At 32.9% G+C, this 20,338-nt stretch overlaps 3 protein-coding genes across 5 annotated transcripts in view; all 3 read left to right on the top strand.

Annotated features, from left to right (window-relative positions):
- The first annotated feature begins 472 nt into the window (after positions 1 to 472).
- On the top strand, positions 473 to 5,776 carry LOC107020553 (1-(5-phosphoribosyl)-5-[(5-phosphoribosylamino)methylideneamino] imidazole-4-carboxamide isomerase, chloroplastic). Of its 2 annotated transcripts, none has more exons than XM_015220968.2 (9): positions 473 to 645; positions 841 to 992; positions 1,073 to 1,134; positions 1,732 to 1,943; positions 2,199 to 2,298; positions 3,315 to 3,416; positions 3,644 to 3,777; positions 4,702 to 4,750; positions 5,438 to 5,776. In XM_015220968.2, the coding sequence occupies exons 2-9, from the start codon at positions 872 to 874 to the stop codon at positions 5,612 to 5,614; spliced, it is 957 nt and encodes a 318-aa protein (XP_015076454.1). In that variant the 5' UTR covers positions 473 to 645; positions 841 to 871; the 3' UTR covers positions 5,615 to 5,776. The 2 variants fall into 2 exon arrangements, with proteins under 2 accessions (XP_015076454.1, XP_015076455.1); XM_015220969.2 differs by having other exon boundaries at positions 475 to 645; positions 1,732 to 1,939; positions 2,213 to 2,298.
- Positions 5,777 to 11,872: 6,096 nt separating this feature from the next.
- Positions 11,873 to 17,119, top strand: LOC107020561 (E3 ubiquitin-protein ligase WAV3-like). Its single transcript, XM_015220977.2, has 2 exons — positions 11,873 to 12,577; positions 14,778 to 17,119. Exons 1-2 carry the CDS (start codon positions 12,344 to 12,346, stop codon positions 16,725 to 16,727), a joined length of 2,184 nt encoding a protein of 727 aa, XP_015076463.1. The 5' UTR covers positions 11,873 to 12,343; the 3' UTR covers positions 16,728 to 17,119.
- Positions 17,120 to 19,299: 2,180 nt separating this feature from the next.
- Positions 19,300 to 20,338, top strand: part of LOC107020714 (dolichyl-diphosphooligosaccharide--protein glycosyltransferase subunit 1B) — an 8,085-nt gene continuing 7,046 nt past the window's right edge. Inside the window, exon 1 of one of the 2 annotated variants that reach the window (XM_015221178.2) lies at positions 19,300 to 19,502. In XM_015221178.2, the coding sequence (XP_015076664.2) occupies positions 19,317 to 19,502 (186 nt within the window). In that variant the 5' untranslated portion in view covers positions 19,300 to 19,316. The remainder of the gene's footprint in view (positions 19,503 to 20,338) is intronic. The other variant, XR_003578524.1, reaches the window with a different exon arrangement.

Raw genomic sequence — 20,338 nt, 5'->3', positions numbered from 1 at the left:
ATAATGTTAAATTATGTAGTTTAGCATAAACTAGGTGCAGCCTACAGGTAAGATGAAACACCAATTAAGTTTATTTAAAGACAAGCCTCATATACCAAAACACCTATTGATTCACTAAATAAAATAAAAGCTTTATTAGAGCAAATTCTAAGTTTGGTAAGAATAGTTTTTATGTGTCAACTTTAAAAAAATAAAATTTGAGTTTCATGTTTCTTGGTTTTCACAAATAACAAAAAGAAATGAATTTAGATAAGTCCATATTCATATGTACTAGCAGGAGTAATTTGAATAATATTTCAATAAGTCGTTTCAAATATCCACTATATTGTAATTTAATTTGTTTTCATTAAATAATGTTATAAAGCTAAGGTTACTAATTTTTAATAATTATATGTATATTAAAGAACTAGTATTAACTTGAATATATAAAATGAAACAAGAAGAAATACCCACCCCTTTCTTCATTTAAATTAAATTAAATACTAAAAACAAACAAAAGCGTTAAGCAGGCAGCAATTGAACAAGTGATAATTGGAGCTGGACGACTGACGAAACGACCGCTACCGGCGACGGCGAACGGCGAACGGCGAACCGCTCATTGAAGTTATTTTTTTGTTTCATCAGATCTGATTATCTCTTTTATATGTATGTATCCTTCATCTGCTTTTGGGTTCTTGTTTATTGAAATTTTTCTTTATTTATGCATCTTCGGTATGTTTTCGCTTTGTTTTTTTAGTTCTTTGGAGGCCTTGCCTTTGGCAGGAATGAGCTCTCTATCTTCTGTTTGATGTGACTCTGTAATTATATGGAGTTCATTAACTTTGAGTGTATACTGTGTAGGCATTTGGTTTAAGCTAAGTTGATTTCGACAATGCAAACTTCAGCCTCATCACTACATAACTTATTCTTGGGGAAGAATCTCAGCTATGCACCACCATATACTCTTAGCAGAACGCTAGATTTCATGCCTGCCATGGCATCGTCTTCATTAGGTATGTCTGATATTGAATATATTAACATTTATCTTTTCTATAGGCAATATGAGTATGTTTCTCTCTTTTGAACTGTACAGGACCTCAAAGGCTATCCGTACAATGTGGAGTTGGGTTCCGCCCTTGCATTGACATACACAAGGTATACCTGTTTTTTTTGTTTTTTTTTAGGTTTCCAGTGTTTGAGCTACTTATACCTTTCAAAGTTTTGTGAATACTTATGCAATGCTTGGTGCCCTTAGTAGTAACTTGAGATTATGCATTTGAGAAGTTTGACAAACATTTCACTGTATTTATGGATGGGGCTAGGATATTATATGAATAAAATGTTGGAGTTTCTTTATCCTTGCCACCTTGTTGTGCCATATCAAATGATTTTTAGTACATCACTGCTTAGCATTGGCAGTGCGAAGTATATGTGTATACCATAAACCAGGTAGTGAAGAACTAATATGTATTTGGTTGCATAGAAAGAATTAAAAAGAAGAAGAAAACGTGCAATTACTGTTGGTGTTCATTCAGTATTTAATAGCATTTCATTTGGGAAGTTGAATCAAATAGGTAAGTAACAAAGAGGGGGGCAAACTATTTTTCTTTATCTAATTACCTTTCAAGGTTAAAGAGTTTTGAGTTTGTTTCATATGCTTGGGAGATGTGTTTTTCTAGGTGCTAACATAACATATTTGTAGATATCCTCAAGATAGTTGAAAGATTTTACCTGAAAATTTCATTTTTTTAGGGAAAAGTGAAGCAAATTGTTGGATCAACTCTTCGAGATTCTAAGGAGGCAGATACAAGCCTGGTAACTAACTTTGAATCTGATAAATCGGCCGCAGAATATGCAAAGCTTTACAGAGATGACGGCCTTGTAGGTGGCCATGTGATTATGCTTGGTGCTGACCCCTTGAGCATAGCTGCTGCTACTGAAGCATTACATGCTTACCCTGGTAGGTACTGGTCCTTATCTAATAAGTTCTTTTATGATGGTTTTCATTTTTTTAGGCATACCAATGCTTCTCGTCAATCTTTCTTCCACAACACAGTATGCTATTACCTGGTCTATCAGCTGTTAGCCATTTTATTATAGCTTCATTTGGATCTGTTTGCTGAAAATATATATTACTAGACACAGGTGTTATGATAAAGTGTATACATGGTTGATACGTCTCAACTTACAGATTTTTCTCTCTGGTGATATCCTTCGAGGGTGAAACATCTAGGTGGGTTGCAAGTTGGAGGGGGAATCAAAACTGAAAATGCTTTGAGTTACATTGAAGAAGGAGCCAGCCATGTCATTGTCACATCGGTATGTGTTCATGATTAATTTCTTGTGAAGTATCAACTTCTTTTGCCATATTTTTCATGTTTCAATTTGTGAGGATATCTTACTGTCATATTAACAATTATTTAGTATTGGACCTTAATTTAGTTGCACAGTTACTGAGGATACTTTCACATAACACCATCAGCACCCTCTCTAAGGATATCTCATATTAAGAGATTTGAATACAAATACCTCTTTAAATGTCCTACATTAGGCTCTAGGTCCATTTTCTTATCACCTTAAACGTCAAATATTTAGTATTAATAGAAAAAATCAACTTTGATAGAGCTGAATGATATGGCAGATCATCTAGGTGAACCAACTAATATGGGATTGAGGCCTAGTAGATCTATTGGTTGCTTGTTTCATGAGAATAGAAGTTGTTAATGGCCTACTAGACACCCATGTTTTAAATTGATTCTTCTCTCCTTTTTGTTTTTCTAAGTTCTTGAGGGAAAAGTGGAGCAGCTAATACTTTCCCATCTTTACTCCTTATCATAATTGCTTAATTCAATAAAACACCAATCAAAAAAAGTACTTCATTCAAAAAAAATTTAAAAAGTATTAAATAAAAAAAAAAGTTGCTGAACAAGGAACAATTTGTAAACCATCTGATTGTTGTCAGCAAAACTTGTTTTCTACTAAAAATCAGATAGAAGTTCCTGAATATGAGCTCAGAATAGAATAGACCTTAGCTGTTGTAGCAACAAAGTAGTGAAACAATGAATATTTCTGAGCTTTCAATATGATTTGAAGGTTTCAGAAAAGGCATTGATTTGGTTCTTCTTAAATTTGTTAAACTCCTCAAAATCTCTTTTCCCAATATTTTACATAAAAAGAACCATGAAATGCCTCATCTAATTTCTTCATGCAGAACAATGAAAATAATCCAAAAATGTGATAACTTGTGATTCTAGATGAATGGCCTTCTAGGCCCTATCCAAAAATAATTATCCTACTTGATCTTCTTTGTCTGATACTTATTGTCTATATTGCAGTATGTCTTTAACAATGGACAAATGGACCTTGAGAGACTGAAAGAACTTTCTTCCCTCGTTGGAAGAAAGAGGCTTGTTTTGGATCTTAGTTGCCGTAAAAAGGTATTCTCTTTTTCAATGAAATTACCTTTCATTAAAGAACTTAAGTTAAAAAGGTATCTGCATTTTTGGTGCTCCTAGAAAGAGAAGTTCAGATTAGTGGAAGACTTTCTCGTCTAAAATTGGTTAGGGTATGAATAGATGAATAAATTTGTAAAATTAGATTCAGTTACTGCTCTTCCTTTCTTCTGCCATGAGAGTTTAATCCAATGACTTGAAACAACATACAGGAGGGTGAGTATGTCATTGTCACAGACAGGTGGCAGAAGTTCAGTGATGTACATCTCAATGAGAAAGTCCTGAATTTTCTTGCAGAGTACGCTGATGAGTTTCTGGTTCATGGTGTTGATGTTGAAGGCAAAAAGTTAGTTCCCGTACTTTGTCCGGTTTACTATCTTTGTAGAGATTCTGAGTTGTGACAACAATTAACACAATTGTTTTAATGAAAAGTTTTCTGTAATTCTGATCTATTATCTTGTGAACGGGCTTTATGTATCTTTCAAAATTTCACAATGCCAATGACCGAACTAGGTAATCCCTTGACAGTTAGTCTAGAACAACAGGGGTTTTATGAGGGTAGAATGTACACACACCTTACCCTTGCATCAGTGTAGAGAGTGTTTCTGATAGACCCTCGGCTCAAGGAAGAAACAGTCCAAAGTAGTCTGGGAAAAGAAATTTGCATTATACCCCATGACATTGACAACTAGGTTCTAGGCCAACAAGTGTCCCAATTGCTTGCTTATGAAAAATGAGAAGAAAAAGATTGAAAAATTGCTATTTTGGTGCAATTTAAAATAACTTTTTGCTCTGTCGGTCCAATAAAGTAACTCTTTTTAGCATACTGTGCTGACATATATGTACTACAAATGCACTAGCTGGTTGAGGTCTGACCTTAAATTTTATATTTTCTTGACTGGCGTTGAGTTACTCCCCTTTCTATTAATAGCTTGTATACTGATAATGAGGAAATTCTCATAACTATCTTTATTATTATTGAGTAAAGGTCTATTGCCCGTTGACTTAATAAAAATATCTGCTGTTGCTGAATAGCTAAAGGAAAGATCTTATGTTGCTTGTATTATTTTTCTGCAGCATTCTCAAAATATAGTATAAGTTTCTCGTGAGAGATTGTACTTAAAGAGAAACATAATTTGGATATTCATATCCACCATGTTAATCTGACATATGGTTCATAAATTATCTGCTTATCGAGAAATCTGTCATATGCTTCATACATGATCTGCTAATTAAAAAATCTAACATGTATGGTTCTTGTGTAACACAGGCTGGGAATAGATGAGGAGCTTGTAGCATTGCTTGGAAAGTATTCCCCCGTAAGTGGCATATATGATTATTTACCTATGTTTATGTTACTAACTTTGTTCAATTTGTTTGTCTTACTTTCCTTTTTTAGTCCGTTCCATAAAGATTGCCTCTTTCCTTTTTTGACAACTCTTCGATTTCAATCTTCCACATGGCATGTTTAAAACCACAAGATTCAAAAGTCTAAACTCTGTGTCAAGTCAAAACTAGATAACAAATTGAAACAGAGTGGCTTCTCATTCAAATGAGGGACAAAATGCTTCTCTGCCAACATTCATGTTTTCTTGTTTTACCTTAAATGCTGAATGAGCATCGATCTATTTGTAAGCTTTGAGGGATTATACGATGACCTGGTTATTAGAGTCGAATTGAGTTCTTTACAAACTTAAAAGAATGTGGCAAAAATCTAGGGATGTTCTGAATGTGTATGCACTGCATGTTTTGGAAGTTCCTAAGACTTAGCTAAGGTGAAACATTATCATGCAATTTGGCAATAATACACTTTCTTATGTTGCTCGGTGTCTTCAAAAATATTGATGGGTGTGTTGGATCATCTAGAGGCTATGCATTTTCGAGGATCTTACATGGGTGCGGCAACATTTTTGGGGGGTCTGAGCAACATAAGTGTTTAGGTCCCTAAATACACAATTTCTTTAATATAAGAGGTGACCAACATTTTATCTCCATGTGCCTCTCAGATTCCTGTAACATATGCTGGTGGTGTCACTGTGATGGCTGATCTTGAGAAGATCAAAGTCGCGGGGATGGGGCGTGTGGATGTGACAGTGGGCAGCGCGTTGGATATTTTCGGAGGTAACTTGGCATACAAAGATGTCGTGGCTTGGCATGCTCTACAAGATTCTGTTGCAGTTTAAGTCATTCTTAACTTCCCATTGTTTGTTCAAGTTTCTTGACCTCAGATTCGTTTTGCCTAGACTCTCGCGTAGTTTCACCACCTATTTTATGAGATTTTCTATTTAACATCTTGATGTTAGTTGCATGAGCGTCAAATTACTCAGTACTTGTGTTGGTAGTAAGTAGCAAGTAGCAGGTGCTTAGTGGAGTAGTCGAGGTGTGCCCAACCTGGCTTAACAATCAAAAAACAATTCGGCTCTGGGTTTTATTTGGTATTAGACATGAGATTGAGAACATAACAAGAACAAAATGGGGGGTGGGGGTAATATTCTCTTTAAAATGTTCAATTAGTTAGTAATTAAAAAAACTAAGTGGAAGATTGGCATATTTCTAGTGTTGATAAATAAGTCAAAAGTTTTTTTATATTGAAAAAAACAGGTATTTTATGTTCCTCTTGCCATTAATTCTTTTTAGCTTTTTATGTGCTTTTAGGGCTCTAATAAGAGTGAAGATTTGTTGAAGTAGAATATATTCATTTATCCTCACAACTAAGTTTATATTCATTCAAATCCATCAAAAAGTTGAAGCATCAAAAAATGTCAAATAAAATCCATTTGGGAAAATGGTAGGGCCTTTCTTTCCAAGTCTTTTATATACTTGATAATTGTTTGAACTTAAATATATTCTCTCCTTCTTAAGGTTGCACATACATACATACATATCACAAGAGCAAATTATTATGCTTTGATCCCAAAAATTGAGCTATATGAATTTTCACTCCTCTTGTCATTCCACATAAGAATATCTAGTCAATAACAAAAATATGTAATGTAAATTTATAAGTAAAATCTAACTATATCATAGCGTACACTGATCTTATTCCTATAATTTGATGAATCTTCGACTTAAATAAAACATTTGAAAACAGTTTGAAAAGAAAGGAATACAAATATGTGAGTAGTAATTAAAAAAAAAAGTGAAATGGAGAGCAATACAAAACAAATCTTATCTTATCGAAGAAAGAATAATAACAACAATGAAAATAATGTAATAACGGAACTTGAAAAAATATAGATTATAATTGAAATTATAAAATAAAAAACCATGAAAATTTTGCTACCATTACTTATAAGAAAGAAGGTTCAAGTACGATCACCAACATAAGAATGTCTTGATACAAACATATTAAGAAAATGTGTTAAAGGAGATGAAGTAGACTTAAAATCACGTAAAAAGAAGTAAATTATGTATCCTAAAGCATAATTTATAAATATTAAATCTTTTTTACTTCTTTAAGTTTTTATTATAAATTCACTTATTGAAAATTCTGACTCGATCACACACCGTAATACTTAAACATTGTGGGACATGATGTTTGGTAATGTACTCAACAAGATGCATAGATTAGGTTTGACTTGCTGCTGCTGCTAATGATGAATGTGGTAATGATTATGAATTATTATCAACACACATGTGACATCATAATAAAGAGGCCTACTATATAACTTATATATTACAACCAGGTGATTTTACTCATATGGATATGCATGGATTGAAGGGGGAAAATGCTTGTTAATTTGATTTTAACTGATATTTATATTTTTTTTATTTTTAAGTATATATAAATAGATATTTTTAATTTATATATAATTAAATAAATAGATACGCAAATCTTACATGACATTTTACATAATAATTGTGCTTTTATATGACATCTTACGTGTATTATGTTATATAGAATATGTGTGTACTTATTCAATTTTATATAAAATTAAATGATTATTTGTGCATATTTAAGGTTGGAGGACAGATATACCAATTAAGACCAAGTTAAAAAACACGTTTATATACTTTGCCCAAAAAAACCCTTTTTAATAATTAAACTCACACAAGTATATATTATGCTATTTTACTATCATAAATTTTATAAATAACATAATTATGTATGTAAATATTATGTTCTGACGTGTTTAAATCACAAATTTCAAAATAATTCACTTTTTGTTTAAACCTTATACATATTGAGTCAAAGTTTGTCATATAAATTAAAACAAAATTGAGTAATATATTAAAATTTATGTATGAGATACTTAGTAACCTAGCACATTATACTAAGAAACATTTGAGGTTTCCAAAGCTATGGTCAAAAAAATAATATGGTGATTAGTCAAAGTAATTAGTAATATTTTAATTAATTAACATAGGAGAATGAGAAGAGTCATTATTATAAGTTCCTAATGATGTACAGATAATATACATAATGCATGTAAAAACAAAGACCACACTGCCCTAAAATCACCAAAGTGGGAGGCACCATCAAAGGAAAAAAAAATGTTCTCTTAGAATAATGAAAACAAAAAAGTCAGCTTTCTAGTTGACTTACCCTAGAAAGTTTGGCAAATTTTAGAGGAACCAAAGGGAATCCTATCCTCATAACACCCCCACCCCACCCCAACCCCCCCCCAAAAAAAAAAAGAAAAAAAAGAAGCCAAGAAGAGTGTTAGGGTAGGGGTGGGGTGGGGTGGGGTATTTAGTTATAACTCTATATGGATTATTTTTTTTCAATGGAATCTATTGATAGCAATGTAAGTACTTTTCAAATACTTGTTTGTATTCTATATTTACTTTGAAAGTAAGGTGAGTTGATAGTGTATATATGGTCTTTTACTAGTAAATTACTATTGAACAAAACATAAATTTTTGATAGATTTCACGAGAAACGTTTTCGACGATATTTTAATAAAGTGATTTTGAGAATTTGCATTTAACTCTAACTATCATCAGATAGTTTTTTCGATCTGTTGAATTTTTATGGATAAAATTATATGATATCAATACTAATAAAAGATAATAAATTCTCTATGAAATTAATTGAGATATACAAATCAATTCAAAATATCGTAATAATTTATAAAAAATAATAAGATTTGGAAGGCATGTGTGCTATCAAAAGTAGGGGAAGAAATGAAAAGGGGTCACTCTCTTGGTTCCTAGTTGATGTTCTTTTGTGGGGGAGAGGAATATTTAACTTTTTGGAATAATAAAAAAGATAAGTTTTTTTTTTCTCTCTTTTTTTACCTCCTTTTTTCCCCCTCTTTTAAAAGGTTGTCTTCTTGAGTGGGAATAGGGAACTCCACTCAAAAGCTTTTTTTAACAAGAGAATTATGTTTGGTCCACTCTTTTACTTTTTTTTTCCTCCATTATTTATGTAAAATACATTTTAATTTTTATTATGTTCTCTTTATTTCATAATTATCCTAAACTCTTGACAATAAAAAGTAGTTTTATTTGGCTAGGATTCCATATTTTGACAAAGTGTGCAAAGGTGAATCATTTGATTCCCCTTTTTTGGCCACTAAATTCAAATAAAAGAAGTGATGAGTTAATATAGCAGATGATATTCATGTATTCAAATGGTTAAAAATTAATTTATCTGCTAACATCTTCTAATAAATTCATATCGTCATATTAAATTTGTTTAATACGATTTACATTTCTGATATGATCAATAAAATATTGTATATTAATTATTTTTTCCATGAACCACCCAAAAGAAAAGTAATTAGGTTTCCTAAGAGTAGAAAAAGAGAGTGAGACACTCTTCTTTACACTTATAATATAAAGTCTACCTATGTGTAATAATTCACCTTTTTATCCCTTATATAATTAACATTGTAATATAGTGCGAAACTTTTTTAAAAAATTATCTCTCACTTTTCAAGTGTTTGAAAATTTTATTAGTATTTTGGAAATAAAGTCGTAAGACAAATTTGATCTATAACATGTTTCATTTCTCAAATGAAAATTCATGAAATTTCGAATTTACACTTAATTGATTAAAAGAAGTTAAAAAAGAAACTCATGTTGTTTGAATCATATGTGATGTGTATTATATTTAAAAAGATAATCTAGGATTTAGACTTGGTAATTCATAACTAGAAATGTCTTCATAAATTCTAGAAAAACTACAAAATAAAATAAATAAATTATTCTTCAATAAAATTGACTTTTTCCTAAAATAATATAAGCATGGATTATTATGAAAAATATCCAAATGACAACTACTTAAAGTTTGACCATATTAATCATTCTTTGAATGCAAATTTTCTAATATTGTGAACTTTGAAGGTAACTCATTAATTATATGTATTTAAATACCAAAAATGTGCTGCATATTATGGAACTTTTATATATATTTTTTTAAAGAAGAAAATTCTTCGCAACATATCATTTATTTATATTCATTCAATAATTACACTATTCAACTTTTTATATTTTTTATATATAATAAGCACCAAATGGAAAAATTATAGTCAAAGAATTCACAAAGTTTTCAATCAATTAATTATTTACTATAATTTTCCAAAACCCATAAGAACCCAACATATTATTATTCCTAAAATATTTCTACAAAATTGATAAATTCTAAACAAAAAAGAGAGAGGAGGACGAGGATTAGGGTAGCTTAATTAACATATTTCGAGATTTAACTATAAAAATCAAACAATACTTACAATTTTATGAATTTAAGATTTAAAGTTTATATGTATTTATGTTATATTATATCATATTTGAGTTACTTATGAAATCTAAATGAATAACTCATAGATAATAAATCAAAGCTATTTAGTTGTTAAGTTTATATTTGAAAATAAATAATCTTTTTTGATCAAATTCTTCTAAAACCTTATGGCATAAAAGCTCTAGTAACGTAAATGTATAATGTTACATCCATTAAATAAAACAACATAAATTTTAATTATTTTCGTTTTGTCAACTTAAACTTAACGTAACAATAATGTATAATTAATCTATGTTTTATTATAATATTAATCTTTACGAAAAAATTGACCATTGACAGATCGAAACCATCATTGACTTTTATGAAAGTTTAATGAAGTGCACGTGTGAGAGTTGTGCTTTACTAATTAAATTATTTTTTAAAAAAATTTATTCGATATTTAATACTCTATCTGTTTTGAAATCAATTTAATTCGAGTCTATTTAAAAAGGAGTAATTTTAAAAAATAAAATATTTAATTATGAATAATTTTTATATTTAAATTTTTAATTAAAAATATTAAATACATTTTTTATATTAGGAAAATCCCACTAATTTGACTTTTTCTATTATAAAAAGACTCACTTTTACTTTTCTTGTCATACTTATGATGCATATAAACATTTTTTTTTCTAACAATGATAACTCAATATGGACCCAACTCCATTCATCTTTTTTTTTTAAAAAAAAAATAAATTATTTTAATTAATACGTACAATAACAAAATAATACACTTTGCTCTCTCATATATATATATTTTTTACACTAATCAAATAGATGGTAAAATTATGATCGAAATTAGGAAATTTTGCCTTTTAAGTGTCAATCACATAAGACAATTAAAATAGATTTAATTGGAAAGACTTTAATAGTTTAATTAATGTGTAATTACTATATAAGGCAATCACATCAATTATTCACTTTGAATATTTATAAGTCAAAATAATACATATTGGTAAGAATTTTCTACAGAAATATAACACGTTGTGTGAAAATGAAATTGGTAAATATAAGACAACTAAAACTCTTGGAATAGTTTTATGTATATTAACATAACATAATAAATAATAGTAATGTTTTTCTTTTCCTTTTTAAATTTACATGTGAACCAAATTTAAGATTATGACAGGACTACTTTGGACTTTTCTTTGGTTCTGTTGAGAACTCCTAATTTTACTTTTGACTTTAGAAAATAAAAAAATTGGATATTAATAGAAATATGATTATTAGCTCTAAACTATATGAAGGGCATAGAATGAGGCCCTTGTCGATAAAATATAGTAAATCAATAAAATAAAGTCAAATCTTGATTATTTTAGATTTACGTTATGTAGCGCTCATTCGGAGGAAAATATCCTACCTGATTTTTTTTATATTCAACACTCGAGAATTCTCATACGATATTCGATACTTATATTAAAGTTCGACTATTTTTTATTCGAGCAGCGTAAAGCTCCATTCGGGGAAGCGCACCCTACTAACAGTTTTTTCTTATTTAGGACTTGGATTTCCTATCTGGTGTTCGATGTCTATATTGAAGCTTAACTATTTTTGAATTCGCGATGCGTAAGCATACTTTATCATGAATATTTTAGATAGCTAAAATATCTAATAAAAAAAGAAGCAACCTCATCTGCTATACGACCGCGATACCTTTTACAAATCTCAATAAACCAAAGTCAATAAAACCAACCACAAACATCTACAAAAAGAAAAACATACAATCAAAGAGGTCAGCTCTGTGGTCCTTTATTGATTCTTCAACCAAAAATTTCACCTTATTAATCTCCATATTACTCCTCCTTCCCTTCACTCTCTCATTTCCCCATTCCCCAATCCTTGTTGCCTAAACACAAAGAACAATTATTATTTTTTGGATCAAAATGCTTCTTCTTAATCACCCCTCTGTGACTCTTTCTTCTTAAACCATCTTCTATTTGCTCCTCATTTCACATTTTTCTTGGTTTTTGTGCCTCACTTTCTCTTCTGTAGCTCCAATAACCAAAAGGGTTTAAAGAACTCAGCTGCATTTCTGCAAAAAAACTGTCTTTTTAAGTCAAAGCTAGCAGAACAATAGTAACAAAAGAAAGTGATAAAGGGGGATTTTTTTTCCTTTTTTGTTTTAAAGGGTAGGTGATTCTTGAAATCTTTTGATAAGGGGTTTGAGAAATTTTTACTTTTAAAAAAAATGGTAAGCAAATGGGGGAAAGTGAAATTGGCTCTTGGTTTGAATCTTTGTACTTATGTTCCTAAAAGAACACTGGATGAAAATGATGATAGTGGTAGTTCAACAGTTTCTGAATCAGAGAGGCATTCCGGCGCCGCCCTTATAACGCCGGCGACGGCTGACTGGGATGTTGCTCCGGCGACCCCAAGGTCACAAGTGTTGAAGCTTTCCAAGAGCTTAAGTAGATCTTCTAAGGTTTGTTTTCCTGTTCTTTCTTTATTTTTAACTGTTTCACTTTTATATGTGATTGTAGCAGACAAAGTTGTGAAGTTGGAAGGAATTTTATTTTACTAGTAAGTACTAATTTTGAAAAATATGTAGAAAGTTTGGGATTATATAGCTGATTGACCTGAGCTTGTTTGAGACTGAGGGGTAATTGTTGTTGTTGTTTGTACTTTGTAGAAAGTTTGTGTTTTTCATCAATATATGCAAGTGTTCATGTTTAAGAACTCCTAAAGAGTAAAAAATATACTTAAGTATCCTGGACTTTTCAAGTTTCATACTTGAACTGTTTTGAACTATTAGGTGTGCGAGTTTCCTACTAAACTATCACCAGCTATTTGGATAAACATTTGGTGGTAGTTCTGGTAGACTTGCACACCTGATGGTTCATGTATGAAACACGAAAAATCGGGATACATTAGGCCTTCACTCTTCTTTCAACTCTTTTTTTTTATCCCTCTCTTAATTTGAATTATTTCTGCTTTTTATGCTCAAATGAATTTCCTGGTTCTAGTTAAACATGTAGACTTTGGTTATATCTGTTATCTACTCTATTTGGTAGGTAATTACACATTGTAACCTAGAAAAGCTCAATCCTTTCATATTGTCTAAATTTCGGAGTGGTCTACCTAGGTTCACTGGAAAGAAATTGGGTGAAACTAGGTAATTCTAGGAAATGTTGTTGTTGTTTCTTAAGTTTTCATTTGACTGATTGTATGTGCTTGGTATCGCTTTGTGTAATGAAAATTTTTGAAACTTTACTGTTAATAAGTTGTTATTATTCCATTGAAGTTTGAATTTGCTATGGTTTAGCCTACAGTGCAATTTCTGCTGTTGTCATATGCCTATCATATTGTATGAACTTACACACTTGAGAATCAGTTCTCATTTTTGTTTTTTTAAACTTCTGTTACTTTTCAAGTAGAGAGAAAAGTAGACCAACTCCAAGCGGTTGTTGTGTGATAACCATAATAGCCGTGTTGAGGACTCTTGTCGTTGTTACTTGTTCAAGCGTTATAGGTGTTGTTCTTTTCACCACTTTAGAAAGGAAAGTAACTTGTTCAGCAGCTTCTGTTGAGTATTCTTTACCAACAAAACGTCAAGCAAAGTTTGCTTAATATGTCTGTATTTTGTGTTATCCAGATTTTGTTTTATATTTTTCAAAGTAAGAAATGAGTACCTCCAGGATTTGGCCTGCAAATTGTCATAAGAGTATTTTTCAGGCTCCTTGTCCTTTCTTATTAGTGATGGCTTTTTTAACTTTATCTTTGTTGTGCATCTTTGATTGCTTATGGTTTGTCATAAAAGTGACGAGTTCTCCTCAACACGAGAAAAAACAAAAAAGTTGATTTTTGATCCTTCCGTAAGTATGTAGTCGTATTTGTTTGTCACAGGCATGACCTCTTGTTTCTGTCTTATTTGAGTTCAATGGTTATTGTATGGACATACTATTCCATTTTCTATTGATTACAAAATATGCTTGAGACATATTGACCCACTTGATCTTTCCATTTGGAAGCCGTTTGCTTTATTTTTTCTGCCAAGTTCTTCTGTTTGTTTCCTCTTTATTCTATTTTGGGTCATTGACTTAGCAATATGATTCTGGATTTTGGTCTATTGATAGATTGCAGATAAAACAATAATCTAATAAATAGGAAAACGAAATTTCCATTTCTTCTGTTGTCAGTGTTTTCATGAATGGTATTTGATTGATATGAACACATACCTTACCCCTACCTTTGTTGGGTTAGAGAGGTTTTTTTTATAGACCCTCGACACATAAGAAATGTGTTCGAGCAGGATTGCAAGAAAAATATAGCAGCAACATAGTAAGATAAAAGGCAAATATAACAACAGATAGTAATACACATTGGAAAATATGAAACTTGATTTATATGGTCAACCTACAACTTAATTTTTTCATTTTGTGACAGTAATAATTTTCTTGCACTTGGCTAAACTTGTATTCTGTTGCTACAATAGTTCATCTAGTGTGTCCACGAGTACTTATCCGCGCTTGCAATCTTCTGTTTCATAAATTGTGCATTATTGACTTCTTTTCTACTAATATAAATCTGTTTAGATGGAACCATTTCCTTTTACTTGCATTTTGTGCCAATCAAACTGGTACATTGTTCTTTTCGTCACCTCACCAGTGTTTTTCTACTTTCAGAAAACATGCTCAATTTGTTTGGCTTCAATGAAGAGAGGGGATGGCCATGCTATATTCACTGCTGAATGTTCACATTCGTTTCACTTCCAGTGTATTGCTTCAAACGTGAAACATGGAAACCAAGTTTGCCCAGTTTGCAGGGCAGAATGGAAAGAAATTCCTCTGCAGTTTCCCAGCCTAGATCCTCCTATTGGGAGGGCTAGAGTCAATCCTGTGGACTGGCCCCAAAATAATGCACTAATGACTGTAATACGTCGTTTACCAACAACCCGTCCAACACCAAATCGGCATATTTCCCCACTATTTCAGGCTCCTGAGCCAGCCATCTTTGATGATGATGAATCTTTGGGTCATCAACTCAATTCTACTGAGAAAAGTGCTTCTGATAAGAGTTCAGTAGATGGTTGTGAGTCTTGTGACAACAGAAAAGTAAAGATTGAAACTTACCCTGAGGTTCCCGCAGTCTCAAGGTCCAGTGCTTCAGATAACTTTACTGTGTTAGTCCAGCTGAAGGCTCCTGGTTCATTCTCAGTACAAGAACCAGGCAAAACCCAGGTAAATTTGTCTCAGGTTTCCCAAACGCCTCGTGCTCCTGTTGACCTTGTCACAGTTCTTGACATCAGTGGAAGTATGGCTGGCACCAAACTAGCGTTACTAAAACGAGCTATGGGTTTTGTGATACAGAATCTCGGTCCCAATGATAGACTGGCAGTAATTGCCTTCTCTTCGACTGCTCGCCGCCTCTTCCCTCTTCGTAGAATGTCTGAGACAGGACGGCAGCAAGCACTGCAAGCTGTAAACTCCCTGGTTGCAAATGGAGGGACAAATATTGCTGAAGGCTTGAGAAAGGGTGCCAAGATAATGGAAGACCGCAAGGAAAAGAACTCGGTTACTAGTATAATACTGTTGTCTGATGGTCAAGACACATACACAGTCAGTAATAATTCTGGTAGTAGACAGCAGCAACCTAACTACAAGCTGCTTCTACCCTTGTCCATTCATGGTGGAAATAGTTCAGGGTTTAAAATACCAGTACATGCTTTCGGGTTTGGTGCTGATCACGATGCTTCGTCAATGCATTCAATATCAGAGATTTCAGGAGGAACATTTTCATTTATTGAGACAGAAGGTGTCATACAGGATGCTTTTGCACAGTGCATTGGAGGCCTTCTTAGTGTTGTAGTCAAGGAGCTTCAGGTAAGCATTGAGTGTCTTCACCCAGGTGTCTGTCTTAGCTCTTTAAAAGCAGGAAGCTATCCAAACCGCTTAATGTCTGATGGACACATGGGAACAATTGATGTTGGAGATCTATATGCTGATGAAGAGAGGGATTTTCTGGTTTCGATCAATATCCCAACTGAATCTTCAGGTGCAGAAACATCATTGTTAAAGGTTAAGTGTGTATATGTGGATCCCTTCACGAAAGAGAAGGTTTCCATCAGAAGTGAAGATCTAAGGATCAAGAGACCTGAAAAGGCTGGACAAGAGAGTGTTTTAATTGAAGTAGACAGGCAGCAGAACAGGGTCCGAGTGGCCGAGGCAATGGCACAGGCACGAGCTGCTGCTGAGAAAGGAGACCTAGTTGGCGCGACTTCCATCCTAGAGAACTCCAGAAAGTTGTTGTCAGAGTCACAGTCTGCTAAATCTCATGACCGGCTTTGTGTTGCACTTGATGCTGAGCTCAAGGAGATGCAGGAGAGGATGGCAAGCAGAAATGTATACGAAGCATCAGGAAGGGCATATATCTTGTCAGGGCTGAGCTCACACTCGTGGCAGAGAGCAACAGCACGAGGTGACTCCACAGGTGGATCAAGTCTTGTCCAAGCCTATCAAACCCCTTCCATGGCTGAGATGGTAACTCGATCTCAGGCTACATTACTGGCTAGCCCTTCAGCTCAAAGACATGTTCGACCAGTGTGGTCATTTGCATCACAACCAAAGCCTAGGTAACAGTTACATAACCTCGGAGCCTCATAGGTTACTTAGTGTTGTCCATCCTCTTTATATTACTATTTAGTTTTTGAAAGGCTGAGAAGTTTTTGAATGTCCATAAATCCATGTCTATTCTTGTAAAGGAATAAACTTCAGCCATGCAAAATCGGGGAAAGGTGCTATATAATTTTGGGAAATGGAATGTAAGGGTACACTAGTTAGGTTCTTATGACTTTTTTGGTCCTCTTGTTTTTATCGTTTGTTTTGACTTTTTGTTGTTGGGGGTGATGTACATAAGGAGAGATGGCTTATTTCTCTTGTAAAAAAGGGTATAAGTTTGTAACTGTGGGATTTTCTTGGAGAATTGTCATCTATATATTAAATCCTGCAAAATTATTCTTTTCCTTCGACCTTCTTGATTATTATTCCTTCTGCTTGCCTCTACTTTCTCCCGAGGGGAGCCTTGGAGCAATGATAAAGTTGTCTCTGTGTGACCTCTAAATCATGGATTCGAGCCATGAAATCAACGACTAATGCTTGCCATCAGGGTTGGTTGCCTTTGGGGTGCGGTCGTTGTTGGGACCCTGTATGATGCTTTGAGCACCAGGTTGTTTGCCTTTGTTTTCTTCCTCTAGATGCAAATAAATCAGTTAGTTCTGTGATGTCTAGAAAGTTTCATTGAAGAAGCTTTTGCAGTTTTTGCAAAAAGGTAGTTGAAAAATGAAAGTGGAATCAGCACTAAAATGACTTTCAAGAATTGATGATTCAACTTGTTAAAAGTCAAGGAGAAACATGAAAAAGATCCTTTAATGCTCCCTTTTCTTCTTTTAATTCCTTTTTACATAGCTGTGTTGTGTTGTGTGTGGGTAGAGGAGGGGGGAGGGGGTTAGTTGCTTTTAGTTTTGAATTTGATTCTCCATTGTACAAGATAAGATGCATATGTGAGACTGCATGATCTTTTGTCAAGGAATAAACAGAAAAAAAGGGAAAGGCTGTACTACACAGGACAAAGTATGAAAGTGAAGGCAATTTTTGTTGTAGTTTTTGCATTGAGTTTTTTTCGTTTTTTAAAGTGCCATGCAAGGAAAGTCAATTGACATTCCTTCAACGGAATATTACATTGTGTAGATGCGTTAATCTTTCAAAGTACTATGTTGTGTAGATAAGTTAATCTTTCTTTTCAACGTATAATTTAATATGTCACGTCTTCTTAGTTTCTTTATATTTTGAATGCCCTTAATGGAAAATTATGACTCCTTTATTGCTCAATGGACTAAAAATAACTCCCTCCCTCCTTCTGCACTAAAGGTGTATTGTAACACTTAAAAATTATGAGAAATCGTAGTTTGAATTCCCGTAGAGATAAATTACTAGGCAATTTTCCACATTTGCTAGTTGGAGTTGGTGATTGTATGTGGCTACATAATATTCAGGATAATATTCAGGTGTGTACAAGTCGGCTCGGACATTACTAGTATAATTCCCTTTATAGATTTCATTGATGAAATTATGTATTAGTGGACCATTGGCTTTGTCCTCCAACCTTAAAAGACTCCAAAAAAGTTTGCCATTTTTAAATAAAGTTGTCACTTTGGAGATATCTTATTCAAACTTTTCTCTTAGGGTCTTTTATTATAGGTGCTTTTAAGAAGTGGATTTTGAACCTTATACTTTTACATTTGCAAGTTGCTTGGAGGGATTAACTCTTGTGAAATATTCAAATTAAATTTTGTATTCACTTTCTTATTATGTCATTTGGCTATCAAGAGTCACACTATATATAAATTCTAATGAGAGTATAATTGGATAAAGTTATATAGTCTTAAATTATCATATAAGTGGTTGACTAAAGTTTCTTTCAAAAATATAAAGTTTGGCAACATTAGCCATGTTTCTACAACTTTACCACAAATTGAATGCATATATACAGCGTACCCAATGCAATCTCACAAGTAAATTCTAAAAAGGGTAAGATACTATATCTGATATACCAAAAGAAAAACCTTTATCCTCATAATGTTCAATTGTAAAAAGATTTATAGTTATTAGGACAAATATTTGATTTTCTGTTACAAAAAATAATGTGATGTAATTACTTCTTAAAATTTGTTGTTTCATGTTGTTTATTGGGATAAGAAAATGTCTTATATATGGAAAACAATTCAATGAGTTTCAAACTCATGAATCTTGAAATTTCACACGTAGAACTTAAAATTGTATAACTATAATTATTTCCAAAAGTCGAGTCAAAAAGTGATGAGGACAAATACATAAGAGCAAGCCCAAAAATATGTTTGGCCCAAGTACCAGAGCCCAAACTTCCATAGTTTGTTGGCCCAAAGACCATAAATAGAAGCCCAAAGTCCAAAAGTATGTGTGATCCAAGAAACATAAAGCCCAAAGGCCAAAAGTATGTTGGCCCAAGCCCATAGAACCAAAAGTTCAAGAGCTTGATGGCCCAAAGATCATAAAGCCCAGTCCAAAAGTGTTGGCCCAAAGTCTATTGAGTCCAAAAGCTTGTTGGCCCAAAGACCATAAAAGCCCAAAGCTTGTTGGCCCAAATATCAGAAAGCCCAAAATCAGTGCTGAATTTTCAGAGTACAGAGTATGAATCAGTTAAAAGAGAAGACTGAAGAGAGTTTACCAATTCTTTTTCCTCAAAAACTAGCAATGAAAGCTATGGCGATCCTTCGATTAGCCCTAGTTTTCTCTATATTGACCTCATTTTCGTTACTCGCCGGATCTTCACCGTCGCCGTCAACGGAGTTGCAGATCGTAACCGCCGAACGCAGAGTAAGCTCTCACCTTCACTTTAATCATTCAATTTCAATTCAAATCTCCTGTTTGGTAATTTTCCGAATCCTACTGTTTACTAGCATTATTGATTAAGGACTTTCATTTTTATGTAATTTTTGTTATCTGAGAATTTATGGTTATGATTTTGAAGATTGAACTATTTGTAGAGGATTTTAATTTTGTTCCTTTTTAGTTGTTGGAGGAGAAATACTGATATTGCCACTGGCTCTCATTTTTGTTCTGCAATCCTGAAACTGCACCAATTAAGTTTGCCTCCTTGGTTCACCTATTGACTATTGTAGTTATTTTAATAGAGAGGGGATTAAAAGGTGGGAAATCGAACCCTTAGCAATAAGGTGAAAAGCTTAGGTAGCTAATCAATAGAGTTACTAAGATTCCCCATTGACTGTTGTAGTTACTCTGTGTAATATTAGACAGTCATTGGGTAAATATGGAAATGTCAACAGAAACCAATTCAACTATGTCAAATCAAGCATAAATATTTCTTTAGAAAAATAAAAACAGGTTATAGCTTTTGGTATGATGATAAGTGCTTAATCCTAACAAGTGGTATTGAAGCCAAGAGAAGAAGAGACTTTCCTTTAGCCTTACTCTCTTCTTTAAGAAAAAGGAAAAGAGATCAGATGCCTTTCGAGTGTTTCCTATTTTGTTAAGATAGTTTCTGTATATATAATGCCTGTATGTGCAACCCATTAGCCATCCTCATCTGACTCATTGATATCGACTTTTCTGGCTACCGTGTTTTCTCACATCGTTGATTTACGGATTGATTTCCTGATCAAATTTGTGTTTGATATGACGTAAGATGCTCC

This window comes from Solanum pennellii, chromosome 5, assembly GCF_001406875.1.
Source record: "Solanum pennellii chromosome 5, SPENNV200".
NCBI classification, from domain to species: domain Eukaryota; kingdom Viridiplantae; phylum Streptophyta; class Magnoliopsida; order Solanales; family Solanaceae; genus Solanum; species Solanum pennellii.
This window is presented reverse-complemented; position numbering and strand designations above follow the sequence as displayed.